The sequence below is a fragment of the Bufo bufo genome, chromosome 2 (genome assembly GCF_905171765.1).
Source record: "Bufo bufo chromosome 2, aBufBuf1.1, whole genome shotgun sequence".
Classification (NCBI taxonomy): Eukaryota; Metazoa; Chordata; class Amphibia; order Anura; family Bufonidae; genus Bufo; species Bufo bufo.
In genome coordinates, this window is record NC_053390.1 from 723,028,492 (window position 1) to 723,048,618 (window position 20,127).

Here is a 20,127-nt window from a genome sequence, read left to right on the forward strand (position 1 = left end):
GCCGGCCTCCTGTGTATGAGTTAGTGCTTGTATTCATTGTAACTGTCTTCAGTACTGCTGGTGTTCAGCACTGCTTCTCGTGCTCTGTGAACTGCTGCATGGCTGTGTTGAATTGCTAATTAGCTGCTCCTATATAGCTGTGCTGTTGACCTCACTTCCTTGCCTGTGCAATTGATCTCTATTCGCCTCTAAAGATCTTGTTAAATCTCTCTCTAGCTAGCTACAACCTGTAAAAGAGCTATTATCAGTTTTTCTGCTTGATTCCTGGTACCTGACCTGTGTCTGGTCTCCATACTGATCCTGTGCTGCCTGCCTGACCTTTGGATTGTTTCATGGATTTGCAAGAACTCTGCCAGCCCTAACCTTGGCCTGTTATTGTCTATGGGTCTCCTGTTTCCTTGGTGCAACAAACTGCTGTGCTGTGGGTCAGCAGCCAACCACACCGGGACTATTCCAAGAAGTAGCTGGTGGCTCCCCTGCAGCGAAGTCCAGATCCTGCTATAGGGGTTAAAGGGTGAATACCAGGGGACCGCCAGGCTAACACCCTTAGGTCTAGCCCAAAGCGGTTGGTAGCCCCAGTGGTTGCACACCCAAAGCAATAACACTCTGGTACTTGAATAAGTTCAATTAGATAATATGCACAAAGATTTAACCGAGTTACAGGGATTAGTACACTACGCAAACATTGCAAACCACTAATCTACTTGTTCAACAAAGGCGAGAAAAGAAAAAAGAGTGCCGCATTCTTTTTTCTTTTCTCTCCTTTGTTGCAAATACTACTTGTTTTTCATGCTGAGCACCACCACTACTCACATTCGATCAGTGCAGCACCAAATAAATCCCACACCTACAGCAGTGCCGACCATATCCTCTACATATTACAATCTTCTTGTTCAATTAAACTAAAATGCTTGATTGAACAAACCCAAGCTGCATGGTATTGAGGGGATCAACAAAATTTCTGCGTTTTAACTTTAATTCCCACACAAACCAAATATTTTTTTGTCTTGTGTCCAGATTATAAGATGTCATATTAATGAAATTCTATCATATACAGTACAGACCAAAAGTTTGGACACACCTTCTCATTCAAAGAGTTTTCTTTATTTTCATGACTATGAAGGCATCAAAACTATGAATTAACACATGTGGAATTATATACATAACAAACAAGTGTGAAACAACTGAAAATATGTCATATTCTAGGTTCTTCAGAGTAGCCACCTTTTGCTTTGATTACTGCTTTGCACACTCTTGGCATTCTCTTGATGAGCTTCAAGAGGTAGTCCCCTGAAATGGTCTTCCAACAGTCTTGAAGTAGTTCCCAGAGATGCTTAGCACTTGTTGGCCCTTTTGCCTTCACTCTGCGGTCCAGCTCACCCCAAACCATCTTGATTGGGTTCAGGTCCGGTGACTGTGGAGGCCAGGTCATCTGGCGCTGCAACCCATCACTCTCCTTCATGGTCAAAAAGCCCTTACTTTCAAAGTTTTCCCAATTTTTCGGCTGACTGACTTACCTTCATTTCTTAAAGTAATGATGGCCACTCGTTTTTCTTTACTTAGCTTTTTTCTTGCCATAATACAAATTCTAACAGTCTATTCAGAAGGACTATCAGCTGTGTATCCACCTGACTTCTCCTCAAGGCAACTGATGGTCCCAACCCCATTTATAAGGCAAGAAATCCCACTTATTAAACCTGACAGGGCACACCTATGAAGTGAAAACCATTTTAGGGGACTACCTCTTGAAGCTCATCAAGAGAATGCCAAGAGTGTGCAAAGCAGTAATCAAAGCAAAAGGTGGCTACTTTGAAGAACCTAGAATATGACATATTTTCAGTTGTTTCACACTTGTTTGTTATGTATATAATTCCACATGTGTCAATTCATAGTTTTGATGCCTTCAGTGTGAATCTACAATTTTCATAGTCATGAAAATAAAGAAAACTCTATAAATGAGAAGGTGTGTCCAAACTTTTGGTCTGTACTGTATAGCTACATGGATATAAACTGTAACATGATGTGTTCTTTCTTACAGTCTGCAGTGATGTGTAGTAATTGCTCAACTAAACAACACAAATATCAGACTTACCTCCAATAGAGATGACAGTGTCAAAACAGTTGTCCCTAAAAGGTAGATTCAGGTTGTCACAAACCATGACTTCAAGGTTATCATTTCTACCAATTTCCACCAGAGGTTCACAGTAATCACAGCCGAGATTGTATGTGTTACAATTCACACTGAGATACTTTCCTGTACCACAACCTGCAATGACAAAATGGTCTTTTTACATGATTTTCAGAAGAAAAGGATACAGATATCAGTAATAACGAATAGATGCTTTGGAAGATTTAAAAAAAACATCCTTGACCTGACAGAGTTCATATTCGGATGGTCTATTCTTCTAACCAACTAAGCTAAATGTCAGAGCAAACGCTGGAAGACAAAGGGCACACTTTTGTTACTTCATTGGTCACAGAAATCAGTAATGTTGGGCAACGATGTACTGTATGTACCACAGAAGAAGTCAATGAGCCCCTGGAAAGAGACAACATAGTTAACATTAGTCCCATCCCATTTGCTATGGAGTGTGCAGAACCTTTTCCATAAAAGCTCCAATGTTAGAAAAGAAATGAGAGGAACTTGGTACAAGGGTCATAGAAAAGGGATCAAGAGGGCAAACAAGCAATGGCACCCAACTACATAAGTAGGGGGTTGTTTAATGCTATGGTTCTCAAACTACTGCGTTTTAGCACACTGAATACAGTGTGTTCTGGCCCATGGTTTCTGAGGCTTTTAGCAAACAATATAGGGGTACATCTCTAAATGCAGTGACACCCGCGCTCCCGTCTTATCTTATCCACACTCCTATCTGTGTTATGTCTGTGAAGGTTCTCATTTATCCAGGTCATGGTATATCTGTAAAGAATAAATCAAGGCAACTGGACGTACGGTAGATTTCTTGAAAACGTTTCACTCGTTCTTCCAACGAGCTTTCTCAATTCTCAGAATTGAGAAAGCTCGTTGGAAGAACGAGTGAAACATTTTCAAGAAATCGACAGTACGTCCAGTTGCCTTGATTTATTCTTTACAGATATACCTATCTGTGTTAGTTCAGAGGGGAATGTGTGGCCGCTGCTGGGTATTGATGAGAGGTCTACTGTTCTGACCCCAGGATGATGTGCTTACAAGTAGGGAAACTCTGAATCATAAATCAGAGAGGGAATAACCGCGCTGGTGAGATAATAGGAATGGTGAGTAAAAAAAGTGTTAATAAAAGATGTTAATCAGTCCGTTTGATGGTGCTCATGAATTGTCTATAGTTGTTTTCTTTATTTACCTGTCCGGACAGGGGGTAGTAGGTGGATCGTAGGTGGAAATATCTTCTTTCCTCCTGCAGGTCCGGGGTGTAAATTACTTCTTGCTCTAACCTTCAAGCGTGGCGTCGCTCCGGCCGGCAGCAGACGCTCGTGCGAGGGAGCTACAGGTCTGTTGCTAGGTAACTTCAGATAGTGTCGTCACAGCCCTTGCTACGGATGCTGTAGAGGGACAAAAAGAGTCTCCAACGCGTTTCTGAGCCTAACGGGCTCACCAGCGCGGGTATTCCCTCTCTGATTTATGATTCAGAGTTTCCCTACTTGTAAATATAGGGGTACATTTAGTAAGACAGGCGTTTTAGTCGCCGGTATAAATAAAGCCCTGCACTGGTGGTGGATCTGCCGCAGTTATGTAGAGGCATCGGCCTGTACATAACTTTGACGCATGCAGCGCCAATAGAAATTTTACATTTAGACCATTTTCTACGCCTAAAATAGACACCCCCTTCCCCTCCCATGCCACCACCGATTTTTTTAAACCTGGTGTGAGTGGAGAGAAGTCGCAGATTGCGGCGCAAAGGACATTTGCGCCGCAATCTGCGCCAGAAATACGCCTAATTTAGGCATATTTCTGTTTCATAAATGACGCTCATAATCTCTTCTTCAATCTTCTTACCTGCTGTACTACACTGAACAAAAATATAAACGCAACACTTTTAGTTTTGCTCCTATTTTGTATGAACTGAACTCAAAGATCTGAAACATTTTCTACATACACAAAAGACCCATTACTCTCAAATATTGTTCATAAATCTGTGTTAGGCCTCTTTCACACTTGCGTTGTCCGGATCCGTCGTGCACTCCATTTGCCGGAAGTGCCCGCCGGATCCGTAACAACGCAAGTGAACTGAAAGCATTTGAAGACGGATCCGTCTTCAAAATGCGTTCAGTGTTACTATGGCACCCAGGACGCTATTAAAGTCCTGGCTGCCATAGTAGTAGTGGGAGCAGTATATTTACCGTCCGTGCGGCTCCCAGGGCGCTCCAGAATGACGTCAGAACGCCCCATGCGCATGGATGACGTCATCCATGCGCGTGGGGCGCCCTGACATCACTCTGAAGCGCCCCGGGAGCTGCACGGACGGTAAGTATACTGCTCCCCCACTCCCCACTACACTTTACCATGGCAAACAGGACTTTAGCGTCCTGGCAGCCATGGTAACCATTCAGAAAAAGCTAAACGTCGGATCCGGTAATGCGCCGAAACGACGTTTAGCTTAAGGCCGGATCCGGATTAATGCCTTTCAATGGGCATTAATTCCGGATCCGGCCTTGCGGCAAGTGTTCAGGATTTTTGACCGGAGCAAAAAGCGCAGCATGCTGCGGTATTTTCTCCGCCAAAAAACGTTCCGTTCCGGAACTGAAGACGTCCTGATGCATCCTGAACGGATTTCTCTCCATTCAGAATGCATTGGGATAATCCTGATCAGGATTCTTCCGGCATAGAGCCCCGACGACGGAACTCTATGCCGGAACACAACAACGCAAGTGTGAAAGAGCCTTAAGTGAGCACTTCTTCTTTGCCCAGATAATCCATCCCACCTCACAGGTGTGGCATATCAAGGTGCTGATTAGACAGCATGAATATTGCACAGGTGTGCCTTAGACTGCCCACAATAAAAGGACACTCTGAAATGTGCACAACTGCAGACCACGTGTAACCACACCAGCCCAGGACCTCCACATCCAGCATTTTCACCTCCATGATCCTCTGAGACCAGCCACCCGGACAGCTGCAGCAACAATGGGTTTGCAGAACCAAAGAATTTCTGCACAAACTGTCAGAAACCGTCTCAGGGAAGCTCATCTGCATGCTCGTCGTCCTCATCGGGGTCTGGACCTGACTGCAGTTCGTCGTCGTAACCGACTTGAGTGGGCAAATGCTCACATTCAATGGCATCTGGCACGTTGCAGAGGCGTTCTGTTCACGGATGAGTCCCGGTTTTCACTGTTCAGGGCAGATGGCAGACAGCGTGTGTGCGTCGTGTGGGTGAGCGGTTTGCTGACGTCAACATTTGCATTTTATTGATAGCATTTTGAATGCAGAGATACCGTGGCGACATCCTGAGGCCCATTGTTGTGCCATTCATCCACGACCATCACCTCATGTTGCAGCATGATAATGCACGGCCCCATATTGCAAGGATCTGTACACAATTCCTGGAAGCTGAAAACATCCCAGTTCTTGCATGGCCAGCAAACTCACCGGACATGTCACCCATTGAGCATGTTTGGGATGCTCTGGATTGGCGTATACGACATCGTGTTCCAGTTCCTATCAATATTCTGCAACTTCGCACAGCTATTGAAGAGGAGTGGACCACCATTCCACAGGCCACAATCAACAACCTGATCAACTCTATGCGACAGAGATGTGTTGCACTGCGTGAGGCAAATTGTGGCCACACCAGATACTGACTGGTTTTCTGACCCCCCCAGTAAGGCAAAACTGTGCACATTTCAGAGTTGTCTTTTATTGTGGAAAGTCTAAGGCACACCTGTGCAATATTCATGCTGTCTAATCAGCACCTTGATATGCCACACCTGTGAGGTGGGATGGATTATCTCGGCAAAGGAGAAGTGCTCACTAACACAGATTTAGACAGATTTGTGAACAATATTTGAGCGTAATGGGTCTTTTGTGTATGTAGAAAATGTTTCAGATCTTTGAGTTCAGCTCATGCTAAATGGGAGCAAAACCGAAAGTGTTGCGTTTATATTTTTGTTCAGTGTATAATAAATATGGAATCCTTATAACTTTCTTAGGGCTCTTTCACACTTGCGTTGTTCTGTTCCGGCATAGAGTTCCGTCGTCGGGGCTCTATGCCGGAAGAATCCTGATCAGGATTATCCCAATGCATTCTGAATGGAGAGAAATCCGTTCAGGATGCATCAGGATGTCTTCAGTTCAGGACCGGAACGTTTTTTGACCGGAGAAAATACTGCAGCATGCTGCGCTTTTTGCTCCGGCCAAAAATCCTGAACACTTGCCGCAAGGCCGGATCCGGAATTAATGCCCATTGAAATGCATTAATCCGGATTCGGCCTTAAGCTAAACGTCATTTTGGCACATTACCGGATCCGACGTTTAGCTTTTTCTGAATGGTTACCATGGCTGCCAGGACGCTAAAGTCCTGTTTGCCATGGTAAAGTGTAGTGGGGAGCGGGGGAGCAGTATACTTACCGTCCGTGCTGCTCCCGGGGCGCTTCAGAGTGACGTCAGGGCGTCCCACGCGCATGGATGACGTGATCGCATGGATCACGTCATCCATGCGCTTGGGGCGCTCTGACGTCATTCTGGAGCGCCCCGGGAGCCGCATGGGCGGTAAGTATACTGCTCCCCCGCTCCCCACTACTACTATGGCAACCAGGACTTTAATAGCGTCCTGGCTGCCATAGTAACACTGAACGCATTTTGAAGACTGATCCGTCTTCAAATGCTTTCAGTTCACTTGTGGTGTTACGGATCCGGCGGGCACTTCTGGCAACGGAAGTGCACGCCGGATCCTAACAACGCAAGTGTGAAAGAGGCCTTAGAGCCCCGATAGCCCTATGACATAAGATTGGCTCATGGTGCAAGCGTGAAGTAGGTCTATGGAGCCTGAAGCAAAGACTTTTTGTTTTGCCATAAACCAGTTTTAACTCATGTGTGGTTTGCACACACTGTTTTACCTATTAGGGGAATTTATCATGAGGGTAATATTTGAACTCAGTTTTGCTCAAGTCTGCGTTGGCGTTATCTACCCCAAATTTATCAAATGTAACACGTTTGTTAATTCTGGCACATCTCCAAACCTAACAATTTTGACATTATGACAACTTAAGAAATTGTGACATCATCAAACATCACTGTGACATCAGAACAACTGATTATGATGTCAGTAAACATTATGGCATCATAACACATTATAAAGACATTATTATACATCACTATGACATCATTAAACATTATTATGACATCATAATATAGCACCATGACATCACAAGACATATTGATGGCACTGAAAGACATTATGACATCATAAGACATAGTTATGGCATTATAATACACTGTGACATACTACATAAAGACATCAGAACACATTGTTATGAAATCGTGAAACACCATGACATCAGAAGACTTTAGTATGACAAGTTAAAGAGGTTCTCCTGTATCATCAATTACATTTTTCTTTATTGGCCCAGAGTATCCCAAACACTGAATATTTTTCCCAATATATATGTCTCTCATGTCAGCACTTTTAGTCCCCTGTTTTCTGCATCATTTCATCCTGGCAGGATGTTTACATACTGAGCTTCCTGTTGGGCTTTCTTACCAAATCCAGAATGCTTTGCTTCGTAATGTTTCACAGGCTTGCTCTACCTAGCTAACATGGAGAGGGGGATTATAGAGGGCTTGACTATGCCCCATTCATTTCAATGGAATGGCTCCCTCCTATATAATGTGCTCTTCAGGGTATCCAGCAGCTCCCCTAGCCAGCTCAATTGTCAGATCTCTCCCACATCTAGAATGGCTGGCACTGGTTGGGCTCACGGATCTCCCATGCACAGCAGCCAACAACCACCTTGGCCGAGATATGAGTCCAAGTTGAAAAGAGGTTGCAAGGTGCATGTAGTCCTAGACAGCTAGCAGTCATAAGAGATTCTATAATCAGTAAGATGGATAGAATAATTTGTCACTAAGGCCACCTCAACTGAATGGTTTACTGTCTCTCTCCAGGGTTAGACATGTGGTGGTACAGGTGGATAAATTACAGGAAGGGGCTGGTGATGAACCTAATGTTGTGGTCCATGTTGGAACTAATGACGCAATACATGGTAGGTGGAGGATCCTTAAATAGGTTGTGCAGCCTGTTTATATTGATGACCTATCCTCAGGATAGATAAATTAGTAAAAGGCGACGGCAGCATCTCCGGTCCCTCCTTTATTGATAGTACTTCAATGAATGTCCACACACAGCGACAAATGCAACGTTTCGGCTACATTGTAGCCTTTGTCAAGCCGATGTAGCTGAAACGTTGCATTTGTCGCTGTGTGTGGACATTCATTGAAGTACTATCAATAAAGAAGTGTCATGGTCTTACCTGCTTGCTGCTCTCCTTCGTTTGACATGTGCTGGCGGCCATCTTGGTTTCTGGGTTTCTTGTAGCCTTCCACCCTGCGGCTCCTCCTTCCCCTGGGAGGAGCTGGATGCCTAGCTCATATATATAGGAGGTCTGTGGCTTCAGTTCCTTGCTTGGTCCTCTTGTGTTCACATGCTTCTAAGACTGCTGCTGCTTCTGGTTCCTGATCCTGGCTTCGTCTGACTACCCTGCTGGTTCCTGATCCTGGCTTCGTCTGACTACCCCGCTGGTTCCTGATCCTGGCTTCGTCTGACTACCCTGCTGGTTCCTGATCCTGGCTTCGTCTGACTACCCTTCTGGTTCCTGACCTCTGGCTTCGCAAAGACTCTGCTCGGTTTCACCATCCGTTTGGACTTTTGCTTTACAGCTTTATTTTCAATAAAGCCTTCCTATTTTCACTTATCTCTTGTTGTACGTCTGGTTCATGGTTCCGTGACATTAGGACCAAGCCATGAATTCTGACGGTACAGGGCCATCCTCGCTACCCACGCTGGTTGCCAGACTTGATCAGCAGGATCACCTGTTGGGTCGGTTCGCTGTGGCGTTGCAAACCCTGCTTGAACGCACGGCTCATTTCGCTCCCGTTGCCGATGGGTCGGTTGTCGCTCCTGGGCTCGCTCCTACTGCCGCTCCGGTTGTTGCGCCAGAGTCTACCCCGACACCTGTTGTTGCGCCTGCGGTGTTTCGGGGTATGACCGGTTCTGCCCCTCTTCCACAGCGCTTTGGGGGAGAGCCAACTCAGTGCCGAGGTTTCCTTAACCAGGTGGGCATTTATTTCGAGTTGCTGCCACATGCCTTTCCCACTGAGAGATCAAAGGTGGGCTTCTTGATCTCGCTGCTCTCGGACAAGGCCTTGGCCTGGGCCAGCCCTTTATGGGAGAACAACAATCTGGTGGTTGCCGAGTTTTCCGGTTTTGTTGCTTCTCTTCGGAAGGTATTCGATGTGCCGGCTCGTGCTGCCTCTGCTGCGAAGCTCCTTATGTCCATCAGACAGGGTTCACGATCCGTAGCTGAATACGCCATTGAGTTTCGTACCCTGGCAGCAGAGGTGGGCTGGAATAATGAGGCTCTGGTCGCTGCTTTCTCTCATGGTCTCTCGGATGCCTTGAAGGATGAGGTTGCAGCTAAGGACCTACCAGTTGAGCTCGAGTCTCTTATTTCTTTCCTGATTTTGATTGACACCAGACTCATGGAGAGACCTTCCTTTAAGGAGAACCTGCGGAGGTCTTCTAACAGATTGGTGCCTACGTTTGCTGTCCCACCCGTGCCTCCCTCTCCTCCCACGCCTCCTGGGGATGACTTGTCTGGGGGTGAACCCATGCAGCTGGGGTTTGCTCGCCTGTCCGAGGGGGAGAGGGCACTCCGGAGACGCGAGGGCCGATGCATGTACTGTGGTCTCGGTGGGCATTTTCGGTTGGCATGTCCGAACCGTCCGGGAAACGCTCGTACCCTGAGATCCTGTCGGGGGCAGATCTTGGGTGGAGTCTCCTCGTCCCCGGTTTCCCGTGTTGACAAACCACTGATCACTGTTGTCCTCTCCTGGGTCGGGGGCTCGGTGACGACCCAGGCGTTGGTGGACTCTGGTGCTGGTGGTTTGTTCATTGATAGTGTGTTCGCTGCCGCCAATTCCATTCCTTTGCAGGCTCGAGGTTCCCCACTGGCTCTTGAGGCGATAGACGGCAGACCCCTTCTGCCGCCACACGTGACTCATGAGACCCTTCCAGTGGGGATAGCCATTGGTGCCGTTCACAGAGAGTCGGTCTGCCTCCAGGTTATTTCGTCTCCACACTACTCGGTGGTCTTGGGGTACCCCTGGCTCCAGAAGCATAATCCGACTTTCGATTGGAGATCGGTCGAGATCCTCTCGTGGTCACCGCAGTGTGGGGCTAGTTGCATCCATGGGTCTGTCAAGTTGCTGTGTACTTCCTCGGACTCTCTGTTGCCTCCTGAATACGAGGAGTACCGGGATGTATTCGATAAGGTGCGCGCGGTTGCCCTACCTCCGCACCGCCCATACGATTGTGCCATAGAGTTACAATCTGGTGCCGTTCCTCCTCGTGGCAAAGTCTATCCACTGTCGGTAGCGGAGAATGAGGCCATGGAGGAGTACGTGAGGGAGGCGCTTTCACGCGGACACATTCGCAAATCTTCGTCCCCGGCAGGGGCTGGATTTTTCTTTGTGAAAAAGAAGGGCGGTGAGTTGAGGCCTTGCATCGATTACAGGGGTCTCAATCGCATCACGATCAAGAACGCTTACCCGATACCCTTGATTTCCGAGCTGTTCGATCGCCTTAAAGGGGCCACGGTCTTTACCAAACTCGACCTGAGGGCGGCATATAACCTGGTAAGGATCAAGGCGGGCGATGAGTGGAAGACCGCGTTTAACACCAGGACCGGTCATTACGAATCCTTGGTGATGCCCTTTGGGTTGTGCAATGCGCCCGCAGTCTTTCAGGAATTCATCAACGATGTTTTCCGTGACCTGTTGCAGCAGTGTGTGGTAGTCTATTTGGATGACATCTTGGTATATTCTGAATCCATGGAGGCCCACATTCTGGATGTCAGACGAGTGTTGCAACGGTTACGAGAGAACAAGCTGTTCGGTAAGCTTGAGAAATGCGAATTTCACCGATCCCAGGTAACCTTCTTAGGTTACATCATTTCCGCTGAGGGGTTCTCCATGGATCCTGAGAAGGTTTCGGCTGTCTTACAGTGGCCCCAGCCCAGTGGTCTTCGTTCCCTGCAGCGCTTTTTGGGCTTCGCCAATTATTATCGGAAGTTCATCAGGGACTTTTCCATGCTGGCCAAGCCTCTCACGGATCTGACCAGGAAGGGCAGTAATTCCCAGGTCTGGCCGCTCGAGGCCATCCGAGCTTTTGAGGCCCTAAAGTCTGCCTTTGTGTCGGCTCCGATTCTGTCGCATCCCAACCCTGGGTTGCCCTTTGTCCTCGAGGTGGACGCGTCTGAGACGGGAGTAGGCGCCCTTCTGTCTCAGCGTAGAACACCAGAGGGTCCTCTGCTTCCTTGTGGGTTTTACTCCCGGAAACTGTCTTCCGCGGAGTGCAACTATCAGATTGGTGACAGGGAGTTATTGGCCATCGTGCAGGCCCTTAAAGAATGGAGGCACTTGCTCGAGGGTTCGGTGGTTCCGGTTCTCATCCTGACGGACCACAAGAATCTGACCTACCTTTCTGAGGCCAAGAGATTGACACCACGTCAGGCCAGATGGGCTCTGTTCTTGTCACGTTTTAATTACGTGGTCTCCTACCTACCCGGTTCCAAGAACATCAGGGCGGATGCCTTATCACGGCAGTACTCCGAGCTGTCCAGGGAGGAGTCGATTTCGACTTCGGTCATACCTCCGAATCAGATCCTGGCCGCCATTCGCACCAGCCTGACCTCTCCCCTGGGTGAGCAGATTTTGGCGGCTCAATCTGGTGCTCCCTCTGGGAGACCCAACGGCAGATGTTTTGTGCCTGAGGAGTTGCGCACTCTGTTGTTGCGAACCTACCATAACTCCAAGACCGCGGGGCATCCTGGAAAGAATCAGCTGTCCTGGGCTGTTTCACGTCTGTTCTGGTGGCCTTCCCTACGTTCCGACATCGCCGCATATGTAGCGGCATGCTCCGTTTGTGCCCAGAGTAAGTCCCCTCGGCACCTTCCGTTGGGCCTTCTGCAACCCATAGCCACCGGGGAGCGCCCATGGTCACACCTGGGGATGGATTTCATTGTGGACCTCCCTGCATCCCGAGGCCATACGGTCATTCTCATGATTGTGGATCGGTTTTCCAAAATGTGCCACTGTGTTCCTCTCAAGAAGTTACCCTCTGCACAAGAGTTGGCCACGATTTTTGCCAGGGAGGTCTTCCGGTTGCACGGTTTGCCTAAGGAGATTGTGTCGGATCGGGGGAGTCAGTTTGTGTCCAGGTTCTGGCGCGCCTTTTGCTCCCAGTTGGGGATTCATCTCTCCTTCTCCTCGGCCTACCACCCTCAGTCCAATGGGGCCGCAGAACGATCCAATCAGGCCTTGGAGCAATTCCTTCGTTGCTATGTCTCCGATCACCAAGACAATTGGGTTGACCTCCTGCCTTGGGCTGAGTTTGCCAGGAACACGGCGGTGAACTCTTCCTCTGGGACGTCTCCCTTCATGGCCAATTATGGGTTCCAACCTGCCGTGTTACCGGAGGTATTCTCTCCCCAGGATATTCCGGCTGTGGAGGATCACCTTTCCGTCCTACGTGCTTCTTGGGTACAGATCCAGAAGTCCCTTGAGGTCTCTGCGCAGCGCCAGAGACTCCAGGCTGATCGCAGACGAGCGCCTGCTCCTTCCTACCAGGTCGGAGACCGTGTATGGTTGTCCACCCGCAACCTCAACCTTCGAGTGCCCACTCCCAAGCTGGCGCCTCGCTTTGTTGGTCCCTTCCGAGTGCTTCGCAGGGTAAACCCGGTAGCCTATGCCCTTGCGCTTCCTCCTGGCATGCGGATCTCCAACGTGTTTCATGTCTCCCTGTTGAAGCCACTGGTGTGTAATCGTTTCACTTCCTCGGTTCCTCGGCCTCGTCCGGTCCAAGTGGGCAATCGTGAGGAATATGAGGTGAGCAATATCCTGGACTCACGCCTGGTCCGCGGTCGGTTGCAGTTTTTGGTCCATTGGCGTGGTTATGGTCCAGAGGAGCGTTCCTGGGTTCCCTCCGCAGATGTCCATGCTCCTGCCTTGCTCCGAGCCTTCCACGCACGCTTCCCTCAGAAACCGTTTTGTGCTCCGCGGAGGAGGGGCCCTTGAGGGGGAGGTACTGTCATGGTCTTACCTGCTTGCTGCTCTCCTTCGTTTGACATGTGCTGGCGGCCATCTTGGTTTCTGGGTTTCTTGTAGCCTTCCACCCTGCGGCTCCTCCTTCCCCTGGGAGGAGCTGGATGCCTAGCTCATATATATAGGAGGTCTGTGGCTTCAGTTCCTTGCTTGGTCCTCTTGTGTTCACATGCTTCTAAGACTGCTGCTGCTTCTGGTTCCTGATCCTGGCTTCGTCTGACTACCCTGCTGGTTCCTGATCCTGGCTTCGTCTGACTACCCTGCTGGTTCCTGATCCTGGCTTCGTCTGACTACCCTTCTGGTTCCTGACCTCTGGCTTCGCAAAGACTCTGCTCGGTTTCACCATCCGTTTGGACTTTTGCTTTACAGCTTTATTTTCAATAAAGCCTTCCTATTTTCACTTATCTCTTGTTGTACGTCTGGTTCATGGTTCCGTGACAAGAAGAGACCGGAGATGCTGCCGTCGCCTTTTACTTATTTATATATTAGCTGACTGCTGAGTATATGCGGTTGTGGCGTGGCTGGTGCATTCTGGCGCGGTCGCTGAGACCTTTGTGTGCTGCTCCTACATATTTTTTTGAATGTCCTCAGGATAGGTCACCAATATCTGATCAGCAGGGCTCTGACACCCAGCACCCCCATCTATCAGCTGGCTTCCCCTTCATTACACTGCCTTTCATCTCCTTTGCAGCGGCAACATAGTGTAACTATAAGTACTTGCTCAATTCAAGTGAACGGATTTAGTGCTTGTAATTACACTGCACTTCCAAGACGACAGGCAGTGTAATGAAGAGAAAGTAAAGCTTGCATGGAGCACCTCCTACTCTTCAAAAAGCTGATCTGTAGGGGTTCTGGGTGTCAGACCTCCACCGATCAAATATTGATGACCTTTCCTGAGAATAGGTAATCATCATAAACAGGCAGCACAACCCCTTTAAGAATAATTTTAAATAACTAGATTCCAAGGACCTCCAAGGTGGTATTCTCTGGAATACTGCCTGTGCCACGTGCAACACAGGAAAGACAGTGGGAGCTCATGGAGCTAAATACTTGGCTTAAAGGGGTTATCCAAGTTAAATCAATATATGTTAAGGTGGCTTAAAACATTATTAAAAATACATTTCTAATGTACATTCATTATTTATTCTACTGTGTTTCCACACGCCCGATGCGAGTCACGTGACCCCTGACATCACTCACCAGGCTCCGGCGGTGAAGTCTCGTTTACAGGCTTCTCCCTGCTTGAGGGAGGGGCCCGGCTCTGTAAACAAAACGTCAGAGCCTTTGGTGCCCGCCCCCCTCTCTCTCTGTATCTGGCTGCTGCGCCTCCTGTAAGGGATCGCTCATGCGCGATCGTTATCAGTGCCGGAAGCAGTCAAGAAAGATTCCATGGATTCCAAAGCTCCCTACCTCTGGTCCACCAGTGTTCCCGTCGCCCTGCGTCTGGCGATCTTTACTAGCCTTAGCTGGTAGCTCAAAACCACCCCCAGGAACATCACAAAGTAAATCATTGTCCATAATATAGATATTGCTGTGATATAGCTTAGATAGATATAGGTGTCATATATGACACCTATATGTATATAAGCTCTATGACACCTATATGTATCTAAGCTATATGACAGCTATATGTATCTAAGCTCTATGATACCTATATGTATCTAAGCTCTATGACACCTATATGTTTCTAAGCTCTATGACACCTATATGTATCTAAGCTATATGACAGCTATATGTATCTAAGCTATATGACACCTATATGTATCTAAGCTATATGACAGCTAAATGCATCTAAGCTCTATGACATCTATATGTATCTAAGCTATATGACGGCTATATGTATCTAAGCTATATAATGGTTATATGTATCTAAGCTATATGACGGCTATATGTATCTAAGCTATATAATGGTTATATGTATCTAAGCTATATGATTGATATATGCATCTATGTTATATGACACCTATATCTATCTAAGCTATATGACAGCTATATCTATCTAAGCCACATGGCAGCTATATGTATCTAAGTTATATGACGGCTATATGTATCTAAGCTATATTAGATAGATATAGCTGTCATAGCTTAGATACATATAAGTGTCATATAGCTTAGATAGATATAGCTGTCATAGAGCTTAGATACATATAGCTGCCATATAGCTTAGATACATATAGCCGCCATGTGGCTTAGATAGATATAGGTGTCATATAGCTTAGATACATATAGCCGTCATAGCTTACATACATATAGGTGTCATATAGCTTACATACATGTCGCTGTCATATAGCTTACATACATGTCGCTGTCATATAGCTTAGATACATATAGCCGTCATATAGCTTAGATACATATAGCCGTCATATAGCTTAGATACATATAGCCGTCATATAGCTTAGATGCATATAGCTGCCATGTGGCTTAGATACATATAGCCGTCATATAGCTTAGATAGACATAGCCGTCATATAGCTTAGATACATATAGCCGTCATATAGCTTAGATACATATAGCCGTCATATAGCTTAGATACATATAGCCGTCATATAGCTTAGATGCATATAGCTGCCATGTGGCTTAGATACATATAGCCGTCATATAGCTTAGATAGACATAGCTGTCATATAGCTTAGATAGATATAGCCGTCATAGAGCTTAGATACATATAGCTTCCATAGAGCTTAGATACATATAGGTGTCATATAGCTTAGATCTTAGAAGATCTGTCTGTGTGAGCTAGGAGATGATCATGTGACAGTTTTTTTAATGCAAAGTTAGGATGTGCAGAGCAGGGGGCGGGGAAGAGCAGATTGTTCACGCCCACAAATATTCATGAGGGAGAGCTCAGGCATTGTTGTTATACGCCCCCTCAGCATGTACTTCAGCATGTAAACACAGCAATAACAGAACCATGAAAAGGTGTAAGTATGGGTTTTTCTCTTAAAAAATCAAGCTTAAAGAGGACCTTTCACCGATTATTACACTATGAACTAACTATACAGACATGTAGAGCGGCGCCCGGGGATCTCACTGCACTTACTATTATCCCTGGGCGCCGCTCCGTTCTCCTGCTATGCCCTTCGGTATCTCCGTTCACTAAGTTATGGTAGGCGGAGTCTGCCCTTGTTCTGCTGTAGCGCTGGCCAATCGCATTGCAGAGCTCACAGCCTGGGAGAAAATTACCTCCCAGGCTGTGAGCTCTGCGCTGCGATTGGCCAGCGCTACAGCAGAACAAGGGCAGACTCCGCCTACCATAAGTTAGTGACTGGAATCTCCGCCTACTATAACTTAGTGAGCGGAGATACCAGAGGGCATAGCAGGAGAACGGAGCGGCGCCCAGGGATAATAGTAAGTGCAGTGAGATCCCCGGGTGCCGCTCTATATGTCTGTATAGTTAGTTCATAGTGTAATAATCGGTGAAAGGTCCTCTTTAACTAATGTATATGTAAGTCCTGATGAGTTTTATAAGTTTTTTCCCAGAACTCGGATAACCTCTTTAAGTCCTAGTGTAGGGCAGAAGGGCTTGGGTTCTTAAAGCACTGAGCTGACTTTTCATTGGGGTACAAACTGCATTCCAAGGATAATTTGCACCTTAAGGGAAGGGTGTCAGCTGTGCTGGGGGAGAGAAATCTAGTGGGGGTAGCTGAATATTTAAACTAGGAATGAAGGTGGAGCATAAGGCAGAAAATTGAGTGGTAGACAGGTCAGAGAGAGGTAAGAATATATTGGTGGATGGAGAAATGTATTATGGGGAGGGGGGTTAGCAAGACCCATGTTACAAACTAACACTGAAAACAAACATGCCTAACAAAACTCAAGAAGGCTCATTCTGGATACTGAATTAGATAGCAACTTAAAATGAGTGTTCACAAATGCAAGAAGTCTAACAGGAAAGATGGGCAAGCTTGAGTCCATTGCACTAGAGGAACACATTGATATAGCAGATGTGGCTGAGACATGGCTGGACTCTTCACACAGCTGGGCTGTTAATCTTCAACAGTGTCCAGAGAGTTGTGGTCAATGATTCCTATTCAGATTGGTCCCGGGTTATAAGTGGTGTACCCCAAGGTTCAGTGCTGGGCCCTTTATTATTTAAGTTATTTATTAATTATATCAAGGATGGGATTAATAGCACCATTTCTATTTTTGCAGATGATACCAAGCTATGTAGTACTGTGCAGTCCATGGAAGATGTCCATAAAATACAAGCTGACTTGGACACAATGAGTGATTGGGCATCCACCTGGCAAATGAGACTCAATGTGGATGAATGTAAAGTTATGCATCTGGGCATCACGGTCCCTTCTGTGACAGATGTCAGGAGATCAAGGAGACTGGCGGAGCGTGGAGAATCTCTTTGATTACTCTTTATTCAGTGTTTGTTTGTGACCTCATCCCCTGTTTCAAGCTTAGCTTAGTACTCATTACTCTACCCTATTTAGTGTTGCCCCACCCTTCTGACTGTGCGGTAGATAGCTTCATTTCGGTTTGGCTGAGCTGGTGTGAGGCCGTCTCTGGTGTTCCTGCTCGTCCATCACTACAGAAGTTAAGTGTCGGGTTTGTTTGTGTTTTGTTTCTCCATTCCTTGCTTGTTGTTACTAGGCCTCAGGGAAAGAATGGGTTGCCTCAGCCCTGACTATATTCTTAGGGCTGTCTTGAGTCTCCAGGGTCCCAGGTTCCAGGGTATGGGAATTTCTACCTTCAAGGGGTGCCCATATGGTTAGGAGTCATGGCCAGGAGTAGGGTTACTAGGAGGTGACCTTTTCCTGTCCCTAGCGTTGAGGTCTAGTGGCTTTCCCTTTCCCTCCTGGTTGTCAGTTTGGTGTTTCCTCCTATACCTCATCCGTGACATTGGGTAGTAATAATCTATGTGCATCATATGTCCTAGGGCAGGGGTACTCAACTGGCGGACCGCGGTCCAAATACGGACCGCGGACGCCAGCTGTCCGGACCTCTACCATCCCTTCCATAGGAAGCAGCACTTTGGGCTGCTTCCTAATCTCCCATGCAGGCGCTGGATGGAAAGGGATGAGCGCGCTGAAAGAGACAAGCTGGGACTTGTCTCTCTCAGCACTTTCATCCAGCACCTGCACGTGGAGGAAGCTGTCTCTCTCTGCACGCTCAGTCCCTCATCTCCTGCGGCAGGTAAGGGAGCTTCAAACTCCAAAGGACACTTAGGTGCTGCTGGAGAAGGGAGATGGACATCACCACTGCCACTCAGGCCAGCCTCAAAAGAGGGACTAGGGCTGCAGTAAACGATTATTTTAGAAATCTAGTATTCTATTGATTATTTTTACGATTAATCGAGTATTCTAATAAGAAAAAATAAAACCTCATCAGACCCCTGCCATCACTCCCCAACACCCTTCGTTCCCCCCTGTGTGATCAGCCCAAGTGCTTCAGTTCCCCCCAGTGCCATCGGCTCCACTATACCCCAGTGCCATCAGCTCCATTCCTCCAGTGCCTTCAGCTCTCCCCCACCCCAGTGCCATCAGCTCCACTCCCCCAGTTCCTTCAGCTATCCCCCACCCCAGTGCCTTCAGCTCTCCCCCACCCCAGAGCCATAAGCACTTCCCCACCCCAAGGTCAGCAGCTCTTCTCCCTTGTGCCAGCAGCTCCCCCCCCCTTTTGCCAGCAGCTCCCCCCCTTGTGCCAGCAGCTCCCCCCCCCTTGTGCCAGCAGCTGCCCCCCCTTGTGCCAGCAGCTTCCCCCCTTGTGCTAGCTGCTCTCCCCCCCTTGTGCCAGCAGCTCTCCCCCTTGTGCCAGCAGCTCTACCCCCTTGTGCCAGCAGCTCTCCCCCCTTGTACTCTCATCTCACCCACTTGTGCCAGCAGCTCTCTCCCCTGGTGCCGCTAGCAGCTCCCCCCCCCCCCCCCCCTTGTGCCTGCAGCTCTCCCCCTTGTGCCTGCAGCTCTCCCCCCCTTGTGCCAGCAGCTCTCCCCCCCTTGTGAAATCATCTCCCCCCTGCTCCTCCTGACACTTGCACAGCGTCATTAGTTGCTATGACGCTGTGCACTCCGGGCGCCCGGCCTTAGTCGCACCAACTTACCTTTCCAGCAGGGGCGACGCCGACACTCCTTCGTTCCGCGCTGCTCTGCGTCTGACGTCACACAGCACGTCAGGTCATGGCGTGCTTACTTCAGGAGGTCAGTGCATGACCATGGATGTGCTGTGGAGTGTCCGGAGGCCCCCTGCTGGAAAGGTGAGTGTTGCGGGCCAGCGGGAGACCACTGAGCGGGAGTAATAGCAAGCGCTTCACTCCCGCTCCGGGGTCACATGACACAAACGAATCTTCGATGCAAAATATTTGTATGGAGGATTTTTTTGTGTCAAATTACTCGATTCAATCGAGTAATCGTTTCAGCTCTAAGAGAGCCTTCAAAACCCCGCCCCTGGCTCCGATAAGCCACCCCCGGTTGGTTAGGCCACGCCCCTCCCACTCCGCATCCGATGGGCATTTTAAAACTCAAGGTAAAATCAACTTGGGTGGGGGTGGAATTGTGAGGGGACTGAGGTGTACAGACAGGACGGGAACACATCACTGACTGCAGTAAAGAACTCCAAGTGTCAGTGGCGTGTTCCTATCTTGCCTATGTCTCTCTCTGTAAGGCTACTTTCACACTAGCGTTTCTATTTTCCGGTATTGAGATCCGTCATAGGGTCTCAATACCGGAGAAAAACGCTTCCATTTTGTCCCCATTTATTGTGAATGGGGGCAAAACGTAACCGAACAGAACAAAATGCTTCAAAATGCATTCCGTTCTGTTTGGTTGTGTTCTCATACCAGAGAGCAAACTGTAGCATGCTGCGTTTTT

The 20,127-nt window shown here is 47.9% G+C and overlaps 1 protein-coding gene across 1 annotated transcript in view; it reads right to left on the reverse strand.

Annotated features, from left to right (window-relative positions):
• The window catches only part of TRMT9B (tRNA methyltransferase 9B (putative)), a 73,991-nt gene that overhangs the window by 6,430 nt on the left and 47,434 nt on the right, over positions 1–20,127 (reverse strand). The window contains exon 3 of the mRNA XM_040420545.1: positions 2,093–2,266. Coding sequence (XP_040276479.1) covers positions 2,093–2,266 — 174 coding nt within the window. The remainder of the gene's footprint in view (positions 1–2,092; positions 2,267–20,127) is intronic.